At 39.9% G+C, this 21645-nt stretch overlaps 1 protein-coding gene across 4 annotated transcripts in view; it reads left to right on the plus strand.

Moving 5' to 3' along the window:
- CPNE4 (copine 4) overlaps positions 1-21645 on the plus strand; it is a 249061-nt gene that overhangs the window by 127372 nt on the left and 100044 nt on the right. For all 4 annotated transcript variants that reach the window (XM_052795212.1, XM_052795187.1, XM_052795197.1 and 1 more), the window contains 3 exons: positions 173-352; positions 14430-14501; positions 18355-18429. In XM_052795212.1, coding sequence (XP_052651172.1) covers positions 173-352; positions 14430-14501; positions 18355-18429 — 327 coding nt within the window. The remainder of the gene's footprint in view (positions 1-172; positions 353-14429; positions 14502-18354; positions 18430-21645) is intronic.

Below are 21645 nucleotides of genomic sequence, written 5' to 3' on the forward strand. Positions count from 1 at the left end.
CCAGCCCTGCGCAGAAACAGCAGCTGCTGCTGCCCATAGAAATGGTAGTGTCTGTGGCCACAGTCACAGCTGTCAGTCCTGACAAATGAGAAGACTGTATTTCAGGAGCTCATTGTAGTCCATCACTGGTAGAAAGAGAAACCACTCATATGACCTCTTTTGCATTTGGCAGGTTGACAGGACAGAAGTGATTCGAACCTGTATAAATCCCATCTTCTCGAAGCTGTTCACGGTGGACTTCTATTTTGAAGAGGTGCAGCGGTTGCGGTTTGAAGTCCATGACATTAGTAGCAATCACAATGGGCTGAAGGAAGCAGATTTTCTTGGTGGCATGGAGTGCACTCTTGGACAAGTAGGTATCACTGCCGTTTTTCCCCCTCATTGCTCATCTTTTGTATGTGTATGAAATGTATCGCTTTGTTAAGTGACTGATGGGTGAGATTTGTCATTCATGACAAAATTCTTAATCGGTGCTTTGAACAGGATAATTAAGAACTTCTGCTGGTTTGATTTACTGTTGTAGTATAGCTTCAAGTCAGGCAGTGCTATAGGAAACTGAGTGTCAGTCATTGGCCTTGTACAGTAAGAGCCCAGGCTCATTACACCAGTGTTGAGAAATAGACTGATTTGGGAGAAAGTTATTGTTCCTAATGTTATATGGGATTTAAAGCAAGTTCCAAGTCCAAGAAACATTTACAAATACACTTTATTCACATAGGGTAGTGCCTGGTGATGTGGCAAATAGAGACATAGGGTTGGATTCATTTCCCTGACTCTGTCATCCAAAAGTTAGGTGTCTAGACTAAGTTACTCTTCTGATTTCCATCTTTAGTTCAGTGGAGAGAATCAGACCGTTCCAGCAGTTGATTCATTCCACCTGAGACACCCACCATAGATTAGGATAAATTGTCTTCAGGAGATACCTGTCTTTCTCCATCACTTATCAAGAGAGTCTAGACAGCTGGCTTAGAGTAGATACCTAACTTTTAAGATGACTGAATTTAAGGCTGATGAGTCCTACCCACAGGATTGATATCTAGAGGTTGTCAGAGCCTGGTCTGCAGTGAATTCCTATATTGCTGACTGGTAGCACACTACAGTGTCCTATTTTTAAAAAGGGAAAAAAGGAAGACCCGGGGAACTACAGGCCAATCAGTCTTACCTCTGTGCCTGGCAAGATCATGGAGTGGATCCTCCTGGAAACTATGCTAGGGCATATGGAAAATAAGATAATGATTGGTGACAGCCAACATGGCTTCACTAAGGGCAAATTGTGCCTGACAAATCTGGTGGCCTTCTACAACAGGGTTACAGCGTTGGTGGATAAGGGAAGAGCAATGGATGTCATCTACCTGGACTTGTGCAAAGTGTTTGATGCTGTACCACATGACATCCTTGTCTCTAAATTGGAGAGACATGGATTTGATGGATGGACCACTTGGTGGATCAGGAATTGGCTGGATGGTCACACTCAAAGTCTTGCAGTCAATGGCTCGATGTCCGAATGGAGAGCAGTGATGAGTGGTGTTGTCAGGGGTCGTCGGTGTTGGGACTGGCACTGTTTAACATCTTTGTTGGCAATGTGGACAGTGGGATTGAGTGCACCCTCAGCAAGTTTGCCGATAACAACAAACTGTGTGCTGCGGTCACCACGCTGGAGGGAAGGGATGCCATCCAGAGGGACCTTGACAGGCTTGAGAGGTGGGCCCACGTGAACCTCATGAAGTTCAACAAGGCCAAGTGTGAGGTCCTGCACATGGGTCAGGGCAATCCCAAGCACAAATACAGGCTAGGGGATGAAGGGATTGAGAGCAGCCCTGCGGAGAAGGGCTTGGGGGTACTGGTGGATGAAAAGCTGGACATGAGCCGACAATGTGCACTGGCAACCCAGAAAGCCAACTGTATCCTGGGCTGCACCAAAAGAAGTGTGGCCAGCAGGTCAAGGGAGGGGATTCTGCCCCTCTGCTCCGCTCTCATTGAGACCCTACCTGCAGTACTGCATTCAGCTCTCGGGCCCCCAACATAAGGAAGATATGGACCTGCTCAAATGAGTCCAGAGGAGGGCCATGAAGATGATCAGGGGGCTGGAGCACCTCTCCTATGAAGACAGGCTGAGAGAGTTGGGGTTGTTCAGCCTGGAGAAGAGAAGGCTCCAGGGAGACCTTATAGTGGCCTTCCAGTACCTAAAGGGGGCTTAAAAGAAAGCCAGAGAGGGACTTTTTACAAGGGCATGTAGTGATAGGACAAGGGGCAATGGCTTTAAACTGAAGGAGGGTAGATTTAGATTAGATGTAAGGAAGAAGTTCTTTACGGTGAGGGTGGTGAAACGCTGGAAAAAGTTGCCCAGAGAGGTTGTGGATGCCCCATCTCTGGAAGTGTTCAAGGCCAGGTTGGATGGGGCTTTGAGCAACCTGGTCTAGTGGAAGGTGTCCCTGCCCATGGCAGGGGGGTTGGAACTAGATGATCTTTAAGGTCCCTTCCAACCCAAACCATTCTATGATTCTATGATTCTGTGCCTCTACTGGTAAATACTGTGATTAGCAGCATCCTGGCATGTAGTCAGTTATATCTGGATATGAAGAGTAGATGCATCAACAGGCGTTTTATGTGCCACAGTATTTAAACACAGTAGAACAAATTGTTGTGGATAGATACCTGCTGAGTGTAATTAAGAAAATGCCAATGTGTGAAATAGAGATATTTCCTTAAAGTGGTTTGTTTTGTCCATCATGCTCAAAAGTTGCCCTTTTAAATAAACCAATAGTAGATTATCTCTTGAAGAGTTTGAGTGGGAAAAGGCTTAGTGCAAGGTTTTGGGGAGGAATTTTTTGGTGTGTTTTTAAGTACTAAAAGTCTGTTCCTTCCACTCAGAAAGGCTCTTTCTACATTCCGGTTTCCCAGCTTCTTCAGAGTGTCCTGGTAACGTGCCAATTTGCAGAATGTTAACAAATACGTTCTGTACAATTGGAATGATAGTCAGATCAAAAAACCCTAAAATATTAGAGAAGGTACTAAAGTTGAAAGTGCAAACAGATTTTCCTCAGTTAGTAGCATCATCTTAAAATATGGTCTGCAATTACATGTGGTTTATAAAATGAAGTTTCTTAAGGAACTTTACATCAAAAGAATGTACCATACTCCAGTGAATTAAGCTGTCCATGCTGTATTACTTAAATAAAGTGGCATTGTTAAACAGTAGCTTAAGATGCATAATTAAAAACTATGCATTTTTAAAATATGTTATTTTTCATTTTACAGTTTATTTCTAAGTAACTGCATAAAACTAACACCTAATAATACCATTTTTTAACAATTAAGTTGTACAGTCATACAGTAGCTACTAAAGCAAGGAAACTATACTGTGTTGTGCTTGTAACCTCACAAATATTATTCTGAATCTGAAGCATATTTGTGAAATTATGGGACACTTTTTTTTTTTTTTTTTAGCAGTGTTGTCCTCTAGAACACAACAGAGCATGAAACATCCTTTATCCAGACGCATTTGTGAAAGAAGTTGTTAGGGTTTTACCTTTGGCTTGGTTTAGGAATATAGCTATAGAAAGAGCAGATGAATTCTAGCAAAGTTAACTTTTCTAGTTTTTACCCTAATTTTAGGTATCTGTGCACAGAATTCCTACCTGGAGGACATTTCTTATCAGAATTGGAGCATGCAACCAGCTTGTTTGGATAAAAATCTGTTAATTCTTGAGCTCAAGGCTGGGTCTGGATAATTTCATCCCACATGAAATAACTTTGAGGAAGATATGATTGAGAAACCTGTGTGAGGCTGGAAGCGGAGACTAAACTGTGACAGAATAGTGGGTGTGTTTTCAGTTGCTCCTAATGAAGAGCTGAAATTGGAGGGAAAGTTTAGTGCAATTTACTTGAAATCCCATGCAAGGAGGTAGCATAGACATCTGGGAATGCGTGCTGTTCCTGTTAAAATCATAAAGTAATTTAAGTCAGAAGGGACCTCTGGAGTCTCTAGTTCAGTCTGCTGCTCTAAGCAGCTTGTTCAGGGGCTTGTCCAGTCCCATTTTGAATGTCTCCAAGGATGGAGGTGTCACAGCCTCTCTGGGCTTTGTCCCATGCTTTGCCACCTTCACAATAGCAATGGCTTCCTGTCCCTAGAGTTTGCCTACCTCTGGCAAGACCAGAGAAAAACGGAGGTGTAATGAACCCTCACTCCTGTGTCATGTGGAAACATTTACAAATACTTGTCGTAGCCTTCAAGTGGCAAAAGAAAGTCTGAACTGGCAAACCAGAAGTAAACAAAGCAGGGATGACTTAGCCATAGCTGGTCTTGCTTTGGGAGGAAGGGAGTAATAGCATCTGCCCACCAGTCTTCTAGGTCTTCAATTCACTCTAAATAGTTGCTGCTGTTTGCATAGGCACTGGCAAGCAGATGCACCTATGTATCTTTGTAGTGACAAGTAGTGAAATCACAAGCAGTAGCATTTTAACTGCCATTTTGGGGCACCGCTGTATAAAGATGACCTCTTGCTTTCATATAGGTGTTTAGGTGCTATGAGTCAGTTCATCCTTGGTTGAGGTTTTACAGATGTTGTCTGTAACTAAGGAGAGTAAATTCTTCCCCTTCCGTTTCCCCTTTGTTTTTCCCTTTCCCCATCCCTAAGAAAAGTGTTCAGGCACTCCACTCACCCAGAGTAATCACTTCCAGCTGAATCCCCATCTAATCACTGAAGGTTTTGTATTTCTGTTGCTTTTTAGTTGCTTACAAAAACTATGATTGTTTGTTTCAAGGGGCAGGAGGTAGATTTATTATGTTTTTATCTAGTGGGTTGGGGGTTTTTGTTCATCAGAAAACAATGGGGAAAAAAAATTGTAGATGGACAAACACTGTCTGAAATTTGACAGCCTAATTTTCATGGTATTCAGCTGGGATAACAAAACCCCAAACCTAAGTCCTTTTCTGCTTATGTTTTAGTGGCTTCATGTGTTCTGAGCCTCTCTAAAGCTCTCTTATTGGAATTGTTCAGTTTTATATTCCATAAACTTTATAAAGCATTGAAATTGCATCACTTAGTACAGTAAGGGCTCAAACTTTCTAATAGCCAAAGTTAACTTCTTAACCACACAGGAATTAAGTATCAGGAGGGTGGCTTACGAACACTCCTTTCCTCTGAAGTTTCACCCAGAAGTCTCAGCCTGATCTTTAAGAATTCATAAAAATTATTTCAATGAATAATCATTTTCTGATGAGAACTAAACAAACTTACATTGCCAAGACATTCTTGATTACTGCTTAGCTGTGCCTGCCACATCATTAAATTATAGGAACCAGTAAAGTTGTTACTTCTTAAATGCTGTGAACCATCCCAGCTCTGCATTATGGGAACAGCCTTTGTGGCTTTTCTTTCATTCCTTACCCCAGGTGATCTTTGTCATTTTCAAATTTGTGATTCCATTCCTTGTTTGGTTTCTTTTAATTTACAGAAGTCTTAAAATATTGTTACAATACACAACTCCCTTACTTGCTCAACTAGTAGCACAAGTAAAGAAAACTGCAGAGGTGTAAATCTTTTCCTGCCAAAAACCTGTTCAAGTATTAATTATTGAGAGATTTAATATTTCCCATACATGCATTTATATACAAATTATATTGAAAATCTTCCTCTCAGTAATGCGTATTATTGTTTCTTGCATGCTTTTAATAATATATGCCATTAGCAGATATGCACTTGAAAATGCTGACTGATTATTAGTTCAGTTTCAGCCATTGTAAATCCCCTTGCTCTTGAATTGTAGAAAGGCTAAAAGAGCCATGAGTGCACCTGAATTAATTAAATTGAAGTAGTCTGTACGAGAATATTTGTTTAATAGACTGTTGACTGCTTCTGTAGTGCAAAAGACATAGGACCAGTTTTTTCAAGGTATTTGAATTCCTAAATCTCATTAGATGTCTGTATGCCTCCTTAGGTATCTAAATACCTTTAAATACTTGGCCTTTGATCTTCTCCAAATGAAGTTGCTCAATTCATTAGTGGGATGAATAATGTACTTTACTAGATATGAATGTCATTTTCTACCACGGTGGACTTAGAGCACAAGCAAATCATCAATGCAGCACTTTCCCTAACTTATCTAACCATTTAAATACCTCAGTTATCCCCAGGAAGCTCTTGGTTTGCCACTGCAGCATGATCTCTGAAGCTGTAAGATTTTTCAGTTCTACATGAATCTTGCCAGTCAAAGTTAATGGAATTACTTGTACAGTTTGTACTGCTTTGTTTCACAATCTTTTTGTATGAATTACTGTAGCAGTCTTTAGAAAAGTAATTTAAAATTTAGTTTGCTATTATAATGAGTTATTATTAGGACTAATTCTAATAGGGCTGCTACACTACATACTAGTTAAATTCAAAGACCCTTTATGCTATTGATAAGCTATTTCCTGTAATAACGTTATTGCCTCTTGTGATAAGGATATCTGTTTTTCTCAGTGTTCTGTTTTGATTGACTATTTTCAGGTACAGGTCTTAAACAAAGACAGAGATAGGTGTAATTCCGTGGTAAATAGACTGTGAGCTGATCAGTACTATAGAGAACAAAAGAAATCTTGAAGGGTGATGAGTATGGTACAGAAAGTATCATATGTACAGAGAGGATGATTATAGCAATAAAACTGGCTCTACCAAGAAACAAGAATTCTGTCACCAGTTAGATAGAATGAAACTTTCTTCATTATGGACATATGCATCTGAACTTGTTCTCTTGCAGGGATTTCTTGGTATCTGTGTAGAGGTGAACTCATCCCCCAAAACTTTTTCATGAGGGTGGAGTAAGGTCACTGGCATCTACCTGCTGTCTGGTCTCTCTTCATGTTGAAATCTAGCATGCTTGATGCATCTTTGACTATCTGCCACCATTCATGGAAATTATTTGGTGGGTTCAAAAGTGGCTGGGGGATAGATAGCAAGACAGACAGAAGCACATCAGAGCTGTACAAATCTTGCTTTGTCAAAAAACAGGCTAAAGATGAACGCGTGAAGAAGGAGAGAGAGTTTTTGCATTGTGAGCCAGAGCTACCTCAGTTCTGCTGCCCTTGCTTTAATCGGTCATTTACCCACACAGGTGAAATGTCAGTAAAGTCTGTCATTTTATTTGTGGGTGTTCAAAAGCTTAGAGTATTTTACTTGAATGGATTAAAGTAAAAGTGCACTAATATTTTAACTGACAAGCTTCAAGATACATTTCACAAATGTTAAATCTCCAATCATTTGTCTAGCCACTCTGGTTGTATCATTCTACTTGCAGCAATATCATGAAAGTATTACAGTCCTTCACTTGGGAGACTTTGTAGCCATGAAGAAGGTGTTTTAAGGGTTGTACTTATTTTTATGCAAGAAGGGGAGAGCTTAAGAGTATCATAACTAGTAAATACTTTTGATATGGTTATGACCTGAGTTTTACATATCACAGAATCCTTCTCTTGCTATACACTGAGGATAAAAATTATTTTGGAAAAACAGTCAAGCCATTTTAATTGTATGTGCTAAAATCACTGCCCCAACTTGGCAAGAAAGCAATTGCTTGTCAAGAAAGGAACAGAACTCAGATAAAAGATGCTTTAGGTTAGGCCAGCTGTGCATTTTAGCACCTTTTGTAGGAAACAATTCAAAAAGCTGTACCTTCAGGAGGCTCTGAAAAACTTATTCAAGTGAACTGTTACTTTAAAAAGGCACGTTGCTGTACAGTGCCGAGCAGTCTGAACTTGGAGGCTGAAATTTCACAAGTACTTCTCTCACTTTCTGAATTCAAGCAATGCTGAGCACAACATGGTACAAGCAAAAAAGAAACCCAGCAAACTAGTGATTGAAATAACCAACACAGTGGTTCCTCCCCAAAAATGTGGAAGACACATTTAAGACAGCTTAAATAGCATTCATCCTCTCTCTACAAGCAGTGGGGTGCAAGCAAAGAGGATTACCGTAAGATAGAGACAGACTTCTTATAAAGTGGGTTTGGAGCATTTAATGTGTTAGTAGCTATTAGTTAATTTAACTGGAGAAGGACAACTGACACTATATTACAGGGATTTGAAGACTCCCCTTTGAAAAGGAACAAGTTTGTTCACTTTTCTACATTGAGAAAATATGGAAGGCTGATGATGTAAGGTTGAAGACTCAGTCTTGTCAGTTTGGGGTATTAACTGAGCCCATCTTAAGACACTAAATCATAACTAATAACTGAGGCAAAATGCTTGGGAAAGACAACTGCAAGGCACAGAATTAGCCCTTGCTGAAGTTTAAGGAGGGTGGAGGAAGCAGAGCTGTGGTACTGTGAAATGTAAATCATATCACAGAGAAGTGCAGTTTGGGCAGAATGTCCTTCCTAGTTGGCCTCACAACCACCACCACAGGGAGATGTACATACCATTGTGAACAAAGTAGTGCCATGTTTAAAAAAAGATGGTGATAACTTAGTGAAATATGCCACTTGGGGAGCGCATGCATAGTGTGAGAAAAAGATGAGATTAGCTCAGAGAGGTTCAGTAGACTATCAGTAGGTAGTATCACAGCTAAAGGTGTGTGGGTTAGCAGTCCAAAAGCAACTGGAATGTTCGTAAGGCTTAAGCGGGACACTGGTGCATGGGCTAATGTGATGCCAAAATCATGGACAAGCCTGAGAGCTTACAGTGTTAATTCTGCAGCTAGAGAGGTAGTTCAACTGCAATTTGGAAAGATACAAATTGAAGTAGTGCCAGGGAGGGGAAGTAATGCTTGTTGAGTTAGAAGCCCCATCAAGCCACAGAGCTGATCAGGGATCAACATCCACTGAAGGGCACTTAGATGCGTAGAGAAGAATTTGCAGATTTTTGCAAGGGTCAGTGAGAGATACAAGAGAGACATGTTTGGAAAGAGCATGATAGCTACTTTTCTTTCCTTGATGTATCAACACAGTTCTAGGGGATGCTGTTTAGAAAAACACTCTGTTTCTGCATGTACCACTGCTGTTTGGTGGGAGGTTGCTTCTCCAGACTCGAGGTTGAATTGTGTGTGGCACCAAGGGCTCTGCACCGGGCAAGTGAATGCATTTGACGGTGAAGATTCAGTCTGTGTAAAAGGCATTTGGATCAAGGGAAAAATGCTGGTAAAATGTGACTAGCTGCTCTTTACAGTCCTGAAAAGAGTTGGTTCTGCTAGAAGAAAGTTAAGCAACTCTGCAAGTCCGTATAACAGGAATAACACATCTTGAGAATAATTAAGAGAGGTGCTGGGAAGTGATTGTTCAGCTAAAGCTATTTGTCTGACTATCCCAGCTGTCAAGGAAGAGATACAAAGACATCTTCAAGTTGTGTACTGTGGAGGGAAATTTGTGCTTAACCTGGCTGTCTAAATAACTAAATTTGGGGTTCCTGTAAGAAAGTCTGACGGGCAGAAAAGGCCAGTCTGAATAAAGAATTTGAGACATTGAAGGAGTTATTTAGAATGATCCTAATCTTCTAGTTTTGTAACCACAAAGCTAAGTTGCTTACACTCTTACATGTCACTAAGCAGACCATTTCCCCAGTCCTTGGTTCTGTCAAAATCGGAGACCAGTGGTTCACATGTCATGTCACAAGAGTTAACAAAAGCCAAGTGTCATAGCGCATAAATGGAAAAGGAGCTATGGCTATTATCCATGGACGTTTCAAGAAGCCTTTAACAAAAGAATATTGGTGTTATGTCCAGAGCTAGATATTATACAAGTCAATTTAATTGAAGCAAGTAAATAAAAACCACACAGCTTTCTGATCCCAGAGGAGATGTGGAGTGTGACCATCAGGCCTCTGGCTCAGGGTGGCATCTTGCAAAACTGAGTGAATGCTGTCAAAAGAACTTGGACCAGCCCCAGCTGTCAATGTAAACAGGACTTCTCGGTATGATGTATGGGATTTACCTGTTCCTGCCAATGCTAAATCACTAGGTTAAAAAGCCATAATGAAATTTTCTTGTTAGTTTGATTTATAAGCATTGGGAATTCTGTATGATAATATTGAAAGTTACCCCTATATTTGGTTAAGGAAGGACCACATAGAGAAATATATTTTAAAAGGTTCTTAAACAAGCCAGGTAAAATAGCTCATTATATTTCACAGCTCATCTTAGACAGTGCTGATTAGTCACAACTCAGACATAGGAGAGAGTAAACCTTCATCAGAGTCCTTGTCTCTGAGTGACTGCTGAGCAATGCACTGTACACAGCTGGTGTCAGTGCCTCGGTGCTTTTATCCAAAACGTTGCATCTGTTCATACTTTTAAAATAAAAAAAAAAAGCAAAGCACCTTTTATATATTTTTAAATTGGAAATAGGATCAAATGGCAACATGTGAATCCAGATTTAATTACAGCAATATAGATCATCTGTTCAGATCTGTCCTTAACCTATTTGGGCTTGTACGTAATAAGGCAAATTAAGATCATCTTCAAGGGAATTTCCCACCCCCATCTTGCCACGGAGCTGATACCCCTTAGCACTGCAGACCAGAAATCTAGTTGAGATGATGTTCTGTTGGGAGAATTGCATATTAGATAAATAGTAATTACTTCATGTGCATATCCTCCCTCTCTGAAACAGAGCAGTGGCTTTTACAGTCTGTTCCTATTCCCACCTCTTGCAAACATATTCAGTATATGTTTTCTTGGACATGGGGCTGTCTCAGACCAGAACTGGCTAATAGCTTATATGGAGCTGTAGTTGCAAATAAACTTCACTTCCTAAGTCTCTTAGCCTCACCTCCTAAATCTCTGAAGTTTCTACATCCATTTGTTCACTGATAGGTTATGCTTCTAATAAAATGTTCATGAAAAAACATGTTCTGGAAATGTAATGAGGTTTAATAGTGCTGAACTGGATTCTACTATCTGTGTTTTAGAAAGAAGAGAGACATTTACTTTCTGCACTTCACATCAGTTTTGGACAAAGCAACTTTTTCTCTGAAGTTCTAAATTGCAAGTTTTTGAAGCAGGGGTCAAACCAAAGACTCCTGACAAATGGAAGACCTGTAGTTAATTACCTTCTTGTAAGCCATTTTGCCAGTTCAGCTATCTCTGTAACTCTGAACTTAGACAAATGCTTTCTAGGCCCTCGAGTTATTGTTGTTTAGGACTTGCTGTCTGGCAATCAGGTCAGCAAATGCTTTTTATGATAATGTTCAGAAGAAGATTCACACTGATACATAAACAATAAATATGATACATAATTGATGGCAGCTTCTTTAGAAGTGGTTCTTTTAACCAATGAGAGCTGGTTTGTACAGTGCACGAACAAAAAGGGCAATTTACTGCTAAGGAAAATAGATTCCCTGACGGTTATTGCAATGATAGTCTGCAGATCCTAAATCACTAATTACAGTTTGAGGCAATGATGTTGGCACATTGTTGCCAGATGGAAGATTCATTTTACTGGCCACTTAATTAACAACAGGTAAACAGGTGCACCCAAACACACGTATTTACATATGCTGAGTGCCTACTATGTCACAATGATGCTAATGGCTTAGAGAGTGAATCTTATTAATGCGATCTACTAATGAGAATGTCAGAATAAATTATCTTCTCTGGAACTGTGAGCCACCTATCTGCCACCTGCATGGGAGCTCCCAAGTTTCAGGTTTCTGTCTGCCCGATGCCTTTTGAAAGCTGGGATGCTTTCCAAAGCACCAAAAGGGGCTGTAGGAATTTGGGTAGTTCAGGGGGGGAAGTCTTGCTGTGTATAAAGGAGGCTAGCTGAAGGACAGGTTCCCATCCTCTCATACTGGGGGTATATATATGTAACATATCTGAAAAGGTTTCTGGTACACAATACCCACACCTTTCAGTGAAAGAGCTTAATGTATTTTACAAAGTTATCTGTGCATCTTGGGGAAGGGGGAGAGGTCATAGAGATAAATGGGCACTGCTCCCCAGCTGCCATAATTCATTGTCTGGTTGGTACAGCACCCATAGTTTAATTATCTATTAAGAATAATCTGTTTTATTTCTGTATTACCTTCCATATGAGAATCTCAAACAAGGTTTTTTAAATTGCACCTCACAGTTCACAGGAGCGCAACAATTTGTACTTGAACCTGTTTAGCTGGCAAGAAAACAGAGGTATGAGTGACTTAAGGGGTCACAGCAAACAATCTTTCCAAGATCATAGGGAAGAAAAAGGACATATGAATCCTGGAAGTACTGGTCATCTTACCTGTACTCCTGTCTGTTGTTGCCACTGACTGATACTAGTGGTGAAATCCAGAAGTTAATTTGGAAAAGTGAGTGAGATGATGGTAGCAGGCTGGTTTATGGAAGGCAGTCCAAAAAGGACGAGTGTTAAACTATGCACTTAAGTAATAGCCAGCTGCAAAAATGCAGGGTAAGAAACAGCTGGCCATCTGAAATGGTCATAAAATGAACATTAGTTAACAGTATCATGGTGTTCTTAAGTCAAATGCAATTCTGGAGTGTATGGGTAGCATAGCTTACAAGACACAAGCTCTTCTTGCATAGAAGGACCAGGAGTATTACGTCCAATTTTGAGCATTATTCTAAGAGTAGGATACGGGCCAGTCCATGAGGTCTCAGCAGAGAGTAGCGAGAACGGTTTGAGGGCTAGAAAATTTGGTCAAAAAGGAAAGATAGAATAAACTTTGGTTCTGTAGTCTGAAGAAGACTGTGGAGAGTTGATATTAGTCTTCAGATATAAAGATTGCCTGAAAGAGGAAGGGAAAAGGTTTGTTTTATTTTTTCATGGTGCATTATATAGAAATAATGGGCTTAAACTGCAGAGAATTGAGTTAGCTGTTAGGAAAATAGAGTTACAGTAAGGATAACGAACACCATAATAAGTTGCCAGCGGAGGGTGTTTCCCTCCACCTCTGGATATCTTTAAGAACTGATTAGGCACACATCTGTCAGGTATGGCTGACCCCGGTGTAACCAGTCCTGCATTAGGACCAAGAAGCTAGACAGAGTGATTCTGGATGTCCTGTCCAGCCCTGTGATGGCTCTCCTATCTCACATTTAAAGCCCATTTAAGACTTGCTTCTGTCCTGATGCCTCTGTCATGACAGTAGTTGAGGATAATCTGAGGTGCTGCTTTTCTTTCCTGTTCAATTCAGCAAATTGATGGGCAGGAAAAACATGTTTCCCCATGGCTAAAATTTACATACTATTCACTCTTGTCTCACAGTGTCGTTTTTGCCTGCCCATGAATTTGCATTACACACTCCTCTGGCTCTGGCCATTACCTACTGATGTGATTTATTGCTGACGTGTATGATGCCCAGGACTCTAACGAAGGGCCTGGAGCCGTTCTTTTCTCTTGATGATTGCTTCTCTTACAACTAATACTTCCACATATTTTGCTAAAGATATCCATTTGTGGATCATTTTATTTGAAGTTACAGATCAGCTATCCAGATGAAGTTGTCCAAGTAATGTTGGATGTGGGAAAGGACTGTTTCTAGTATAAAAGCTGCTTTCAAGAGGTTAGGGCTTTTTCTAGAGCAGAATTCTTTTGCTCAGTATCTGCACAGCACAATCCTGCTGCAGTACTGTCACATTAAAAATAGTATTAATTGTGATTCTTAAGCTGTGTTTGGAGTTACCTCTATATCTGTCTACATTTTGCAGTCTTCTAATTAAAAAATAAATTCATTAATACAGCATTAACTTTACAGAGAAGGACCTAATATACTAGGACATCACTGTAGCTTATTAATTGTGCATTATTGTAAGTTTTTTTCCTTTTCTAATATTTTTACTGGTCTAGTTTTACATGTTTCAAGGTTGTTAGGGAAATTTAATTATTATTGATATGGGAAATAACATCTTTTGTCAGTGCCACTCTGATAACATTTTTTTGAAGTACATTTATAAATTGGTCAATGGACAAGTTCATTTGCAATGCTGAGTTCTAGGGGAGGTCTGTTACCTGGTAAGCAAAGGAGACAATTGTGGAACTAAAACTATGGGGCAGATTGCTTGCTTCTGTCCTGAGTTTAGAGTTGCTGATATTTTGAAATAAAATAAATGCCTTCTCTTTGAAATAGATTTCAATTTCCTATAAAAATAAATGGGTTTTGGAGGCATCTCTGATAGATTTGCTGTGTACAGCTCCCCTCTTACTGTCTTTTAAGTCTAAAGCTTACTTTTGTCCTGCTGTTGCAATCATGGCAATAATTAAGGAAAATCCAAGATGTGGTTTCCACTATTCTGTCCAACTTGGAGAACTGTGTTCTTCCCATTCTGCTTGTCCTTCCATTGCATCCTGGCTTCCCAGGGAACCTTTCTTCTCAGTTGTGGTCTTACTGTACTAACTCTGATCATGGATTAAGACATTATCTTGATACCAAAAAAAAGGCAACATAAAAATGAAATCACAATAAGCCATGAATTTACTACAGATTCTAATTTTTTCCCTTTGTTTTTATTTTTGTGCAGATTGTTTCTCAGAGGAAACTCTCCAAGTCCTTACTCAAACATGGGAACACAGCAGGAAAGTCATCCATAACAGTAAGTCAGTCTTAAATACACTCTTATTTTCCTGTTATTTAGAAATATCTAATTTGACTAATTCTCCTTAAAAGCATCCTGCTAAGTCACCAGACCAACCCTTGATTGAGAAATGTATTTAAATTGTTTATTTATCAGATAACTTGTACTGTTTCTGACAAATGCTTGTTGTAAGGAAATGGCAACAAATAATGTACGATTTGTACAAAAGCCACAATATTTACTACTAAGGTACTTTGATGACAGCAAGAAAGTTGTGCTGTTTGATTACTTGTAGTTGAAGGTCTAGAACCTTCAGAAATTAATTTTGACCTGCTTTGACACACAAAGGAGTCTGATGTTTCTCGGCCCTTGGCTTTTTCCAGTTTCTAAAACAAAAAAAAAACCCAAACTAACTCAGAAAACACACACACGCACCCAGCAACACCAAATGCAGAAGCTTGATGAGATTAGGTATTTTAGCTGTGTTGTAATGCAATTATGGACTGGATAGTTATAGCCCCATGTGTATCCTGAAATCTGCAAATCAATGTATTACCTGTCTTTCATCTTTCTCTTTGCTGGCTTGTTTGGGAGATCAAGCTTGTCTGCACTGAACCTAGCATGCTTGTGACATTTGCAGCTCTGCATTAAGACAAAGACTATAATAAAATATTCTGCTTTGGGGACCTCTGCTCTGTTGCCTCATGGAGTTGAGAAGGATTTTTTTGCTTTATGAGCAATTAGCCAGATGGGTTTCTTTTGGCTTGATTGTTTGGATTTTTTTTCTGCCTTCAGCCACAGAAGAGACAGCAGATTGTGAGAAATAATGCTTTCTGAGAGTCCAGGGAATTTTCTTTCTTAGATGTCTTCTGGGAAGGGATTTGCTTAAATGCATAAGGTAAACTCATTTTTGGTCTGGGGTTGGAAAGGAATTCCCTGCTCATCTGGCTGAATAGAACCAGGAGAGAGTTTTGCTCCCTGAATAACTTGGTGTGGTTTGTCTGCTGGGATTATCTGGGCATACTTCATCTCGTCCATCCCTGTGGTGCTCTGGACCCCCCTCCTGTTCTGTGAGGGCCACAGAGTTTAGTCTTGTGAAAACACAAATGCTCTAGTTCAACTAAAATTGTTAGGCTTGTTACTAGTGTGGTCTGGCAAAAATAAATGCTCTGTGATATACAGAAGATGAGAGAAAATGAGTTAATAGTCCCTGCTGGCCTAACACTGGATGATAACCATGAAATATGGACCTTAGTTACTTGCTTTGGCTTCTGGCCAGTAGTACTAAAGAGCAAGTCGACTTTACTTGAATGGGAGAAAACTGAACTCAGACAAAAATTACTGTGTGAAAAGTTTGCTGTCTCAACAGAATAAGTCAAAATGGATTATTTATCATTATTTCTGGACCTGGGGACATACCAGGTGTCTGTCAAGTATGGAAGTTACAAGTACTGGTTTCCTAACTTGTTCAGTGTACTGAATTATGAGTTTTTCATAGGATTTTGAAAGTTCCTGTCTCAGCATGTTTTGCTGGAATTTTATTAGCCCTTTGGCTGTGTAATGTCTCATCAATATGATTTTATTATATGGCTGTGGGATGAAAACAGAACATTGTTCAGCTTCTCCAGTTAGAAGTCTGTCAACCTTTGTAAGTGAGGGTTCATTATTTTCAGTTAAAAATTTGTGAAACTTGCTGTGCAAATCCCCGAGCACTGTTGGTCATAAACAGCTTATGATCCTTTAAACCATCAGACTACGTGGAGGAGAAATGTGTCAGACTCTATGGGCCAAATTTCCAGTTGGCTCACATTTGCCTGAAACATATGAAACACCGCATATGTGCCTGTGTGATGGTACTTTAATGCACAGTTAAGCATCTGTGTCCCTACATGGCTGCATGTGAATATTTTGCATGTGGAAATACCACAGTTCACTGCTGTGAGGTGTCACAGCCAGAATAGTCTTGACTCAGGGAATTTTACTTAATTTAATTCATTGCCAATTAACGTAAACTTTTAATTACTGATTTGGGTATTGAGAAACAAATATGACAAACAAACTCTTAGGGAAAACACCTTTCTTCCCCCTTCCCTGGGCTCAAGTTCAGTTCAGACACCTCTCCGGCCCCCTTCATAGTCTCCACTTCACTACATGTTGTGCTCAGTCCCTTTGGTGAGGTGATGGGTGGCACAGGTCAGGATTGGAGCATAGTGATTTCTTTTTTGCTGCTCTTTGTTTCTTACTAATTTTCTCAGCTCTTACACACATGGGCTTACACACAGGCCACAGTCCCTTTGGGGGCATCCCTGCACCAGTGTAGGCTTACCTGCAGGTGGTACCTCCTCTGGCATGGAGCACCTCCTTCCAGGAGTGCATCTCCAGCTGTGTCCCCAACAACATCCCCTGCTCCATGCCTCCTCCTGGATCTTCTTTGGGGTGGCCTCGCAGGCCTCCCACTGCTCCTTCCTTAGTGCCTCCTGCCTCTAGCAGCTGCCACCCTTTCTTAAATATGTTCACACAGAGGTGCCGTATGCCCCTCTGATGGGTTGGTGGTTTTGGGGTGCAGTTGGTAGCTGCCGCCTGCTGCCAAGCCAGCTGTGACCAGCATGGGGCAGTTCACAGCCTCCCTACACAGGTCACCCCTGCAGCTCTGCTACCAAAACCCTGCCAGTTATGCCCAATGCAGAGTCTAAGCTGATTTCTGCCAAAGGAAGAAAATAGGTCTTAAAAAAATCCCAGTGATACTGAAGTTTACTGAGGCTGTAGACAGCCTGGCTAATTAGTGGGAGCTGTGTATGTGGGCAGTAAAAGCATCCCACACTGCAGTGCTCCGGCTGCAGCTCTAACCTCAGCAGCCTTCAGCTGGTTTGAAGAATGGTTGGGGTGTCCCAGCGACTCCCCGAGGACCTGGAGTCCATGCAGTGGAGACGGTCTGAGCCTGGCTGGGGAGCTGACGTGGCTGCCAAGTGTGTGGCCATGGGTATGAAACACCCAGGAAATAGGTTCTTTTGGGCAATTTAATCTCTGGAGAGAATATTTACAATAGGGAAAGATTTTGTAATTGTCACATAGAATGTAATGTGGTTTGTTTCAAAGACCATTTTTCAGTGAAATATCCCGGGTTTGGTTAATACCTTCTCTTCACTGAAGCATTTTAATGGCTTAGTCAGGAAGGCTATTTTGGTTGGTTTTGTTGGGTTTGGTATTTTTTTAAGAACATTGCACAGTACAGTGACTGGCATCATTATCAGCATAGCTTATGCCATCTGAAAGAATCACACTACATTATTTTAGTGTTACTTTCTTCTGACTCAGGCTACAGTAAATGGTTTTGCCAATGTAGCTATTGCAGAAAAACTGTATCAGGAGAACTCTCCTACTGTAAATGTGCCTTTCATGGCAACTAATGACAGGTGACTTCACTCCTTTTTCCATTTAGCTTGCCAAATGATGCTGAAGCAGCATAAAAATAATTAAGCTTTAGACCCAAATAACACAAATTTTTTATAGGTTTTTTTGTCCCCTTGGACACTGAGACTGTGGAATTCTCTGTTCTATCTGAGGAAAAAAAGTACGTGGTCAGAGGAAAGGGATCCCTGGTGGATGTTGAAGTCTGTGCATTGACAGGTGATTGACAAGGTATTGTTGCAGGATACTAAGTGATTAAGGTTTGTAGGCTTAACAAGGTGACACCCATCAGCTGAGCAAGGTATTCACTGAATGCTCTTAGCCCTTCCTGATTGCAAAGAGAAACATGAACTTGTACCACACTTCAGTTTCCTAATGGGGTCTACAGTCTTCACACTGGAAAATGGCATCTTTCTCCCCTTTCATTACACCACGCAAAACTCAAATGTAGCTTTCCACTTAGGTGATTGCCGAGGAATTGTCTGGCAATGACGACTACGTTGAACTTTCATTCAGTGCACGGAAACTGGATGACAAGGTAAGCTGCTTGATATTAACCTTACTGAAAGGTATAAGAATGCCTGTAAATATAATTTGATGAGATTTTCCCCGACAGGTATTTTTTGCCTTATATTATTAAACACATCAGAGATTTCAGATGAATGTTCATGATGAGGCTTTCCTCAAGTTGCAAAGTAATTAAAATAAAAAAAAAAAACCCTCAAGGGAATCTAATTAAAACCAAGACGAATTAATTACACTATAACGAAGACAATTTAATTATTTAAAATGCCACAGATCAGAAGTGCTTAGAGAAGTGAGCTTTCTGTAAGTAGTCAAAGATGCTATAGTTGAAGTAAGCATCTTAAAATAAAGCTAGAAAACTTCATAACAGCTCAGTCATGATATACATTTTGTTCAACAAAACGTAGCTTGAATGTGAGAAAAAGACTCTTGCATATTTGTTTAAAAATTTTCCCTCTTTAATAAGAAAACTCTCCACTGACTCAAACCCTACTCTTCATTATAAGGACTACCTCTTTCTGAAAATATCCGTTGTTGTTTAGCAATATATATATATAATAAGCACCTCAAGCAACACACAGCCCAACAAATCCAGATGACTGCTTGTATGGCACACTCTCTGTTATTTCAGTGTAATAGCAGACACATAATTATTTGTGGTAGTCTGGGGAATATCTTTGTAATTAATAGATGTCATAAGACTATGACCCTTTTTAGATAATACGGCTTTACATATAATTGAAGATCGGATGATTACAATTATACTGGATCACACTATCTACCATTAGTATATAGTCCCTCCTTATATATGAAACTGCTTCTAATTAGAAACATATGGTAACACTATACAAAAGTTTACAATTCTGATGCTCCAAGTGTGTGGTTGTAAACATTTGACATGCGAGTAGCTTAAAATCAAATCAGTGAGAGTACTTTTGGATAGATACATCAGGGTTTCAAAATCAGACCCTAACTGATGAATAATATTTTTGGTCGAAACTGCCAGAAAAACTCAGGCAAGCAGAAAGTACACAGAAAGATTAATAGTACTAGAATTTATTTAGAACATACAGGTACATAACATTACTGTGCTCAGGATTAACGATCATAAATGATCAGGGCCTGAATTTGCCTCTCATCTGAAAGATGAATTACCTCTTCCTCCAGAGTTGCTGGAGTCTTAGTGTTTCTGAATTGCGTAATTTATTTAGGTGTCAAAATGTAGATTTAACAACCTCTCTTTAGACAGCCATTTTTAGATGCCATTTCCAAAGTTGTACACAAGTTTCTTCCTGTTCCACATGCTGTCATATCTAGAGAAAAGGAAAGGACATACACAACATAATAGGACTCCACTTGGTCATTCCTCTTCCACACATGTAAAATGTAATCTGGTGTAAATATTATGATTGCTTATGGCTCTTGTTGGTATAAATTAAAAGGATACTGCCAGAATGTGCTTCTGAGCTAGGTCAGTGTTGTCTGGGCAACAGCTTTAGAGAGTGATTTAAACACTTTATGGGGATAAGTTAAGGAGGGTCATTCTGAAATATTGCAAGAATATTGTCATTCTTGCTATTTTAACATGTCCAGTAAAGGTGGGCTTCATCTAATAAAAAATTCCTGGATGATGCAGAGTGCAACTCAAGCGATGACTCATCGTGTCATTATCTGAATCAAAACTCCTGTCTTCAGCTGATGAAAATCACTGGAAGATTATTACAGTTGAAAGAAGTCTTTCCACTTCCTCCAGCTAGAGACATAGCCCTAGAAAAGGCTATGGCTTTTGGTATGGCCTGTAATGAACTTTAATGTCAGTAGATACAAGGCACTATTAGTAATTATTGTTATTAAGGTTTGAAATTACTTAAATTGCATAGTTCAGCCCCTGGTGAAAAAGCATGAGTGTTCAGGTGTCATATAAAGGTCCAAAAAAAATCAGAGAATTGAGAAGAGACCATCTTGTAAAATCCTAAGCATGGTTTTGCATGCCTCTCCCTATTCAGAGAAGCGAAGACCTGAGCAGGGATGTAACACCAGAGAAGCAGACTGAGGGCAGGAACTGGCCTTGGAGTCTCCTGAACGACAGAGGAAGCCTGTGGAAGCAATCGTTCATGTTCTGCTAAACAGGGTCACCTTTGTAACCCCAGGGGTTCCTGCACTGGTAGCTGTGGTGGTGGCAGAAGACAAGTTGAATCCTAATGTCTCACAACATACAGATAAAGGAAGGGGTTGAGGGAGGTTCTGGATGTGCTTTAAGGATAAAACGAAAAATAAATTCTTTCTATCCATTACCTTCCATGGTATCTTGAATGGACAGGAATTTTCTTCCTCCACCCTTTAAAGGAAGACTCCTTGAAAGAGGATCCAGACTGTGGTCCTTAAATGTATGAGTGTCCTCCACTAAGGAAGAAGATGTAAACAACATATTTTTGGCAGATTAAACAAAATTTGTTGGTATAATTTAACAGGCAGGATATGTTTGTTGGGTTTTTTGGTTTTTTTTTTACTCCCTCCACATAAAACTGCAAGTGTGTTAAAGAAGCCGCAAAACAAGTATAGCCTACTCAATTTTTCCTGGAGGGGTAGCTGAAACACTCAGTGAAAAACTCTAGGAAAGTCACAGGTATGAGTTTCCTTTAGTTAACTGACTTTGCAGAGATAAAGGTTATATTTTTTTATTGCAGTGCTTGTTTGGAAGGTGTAACTGCATTTTCATGTTTTATTGAAAGCCAGTCAGCTCAGATAGCACATCTTTGTTTCAAGAGATCCACTGAGAACAATTCACAGTGGAACAGTAACTTTTGGAAAGGTTCTATTGCATTTATAGCTGTGTCACAATTACCATAACAAGCAGCTACGTTTTTATGGTAGCCATAATAAATTATGAGCACTGAAACAGGCAAACTGCTTTTCCTGTTCTGAGAGAGGCAGTTCTCATTGCTTGGGAAAGATTCTCCAGCAAATGTCTGCAAAATACAAGCTAATATTGGTTTTTTATATATTTCCCTGGTCCTAAACTACTACTACTACAAAAAAATCCTTAAATGCCCTGTCTTGCTGCTGAAGAATTTTCAAAATTGTTAGTGTCTTTCGGCTACTTCAGCCCTTTTCTGAGGGACCTTTGACTTGACCCCCAAACCTGAATTTTAAAATGTCATGCTCTGAAGATTAATGTACTAATAGGTGTGTCAAACTAGGCGCTCAGAAATGGAGGTAGTTAAATTTT

Source organism: Harpia harpyja, chromosome 1 (genome assembly GCF_026419915.1).
Source record: "Harpia harpyja isolate bHarHar1 chromosome 1, bHarHar1 primary haplotype, whole genome shotgun sequence".
Classification (NCBI taxonomy): Eukaryota; Metazoa; Chordata; class Aves; order Accipitriformes; family Accipitridae; genus Harpia; species Harpia harpyja.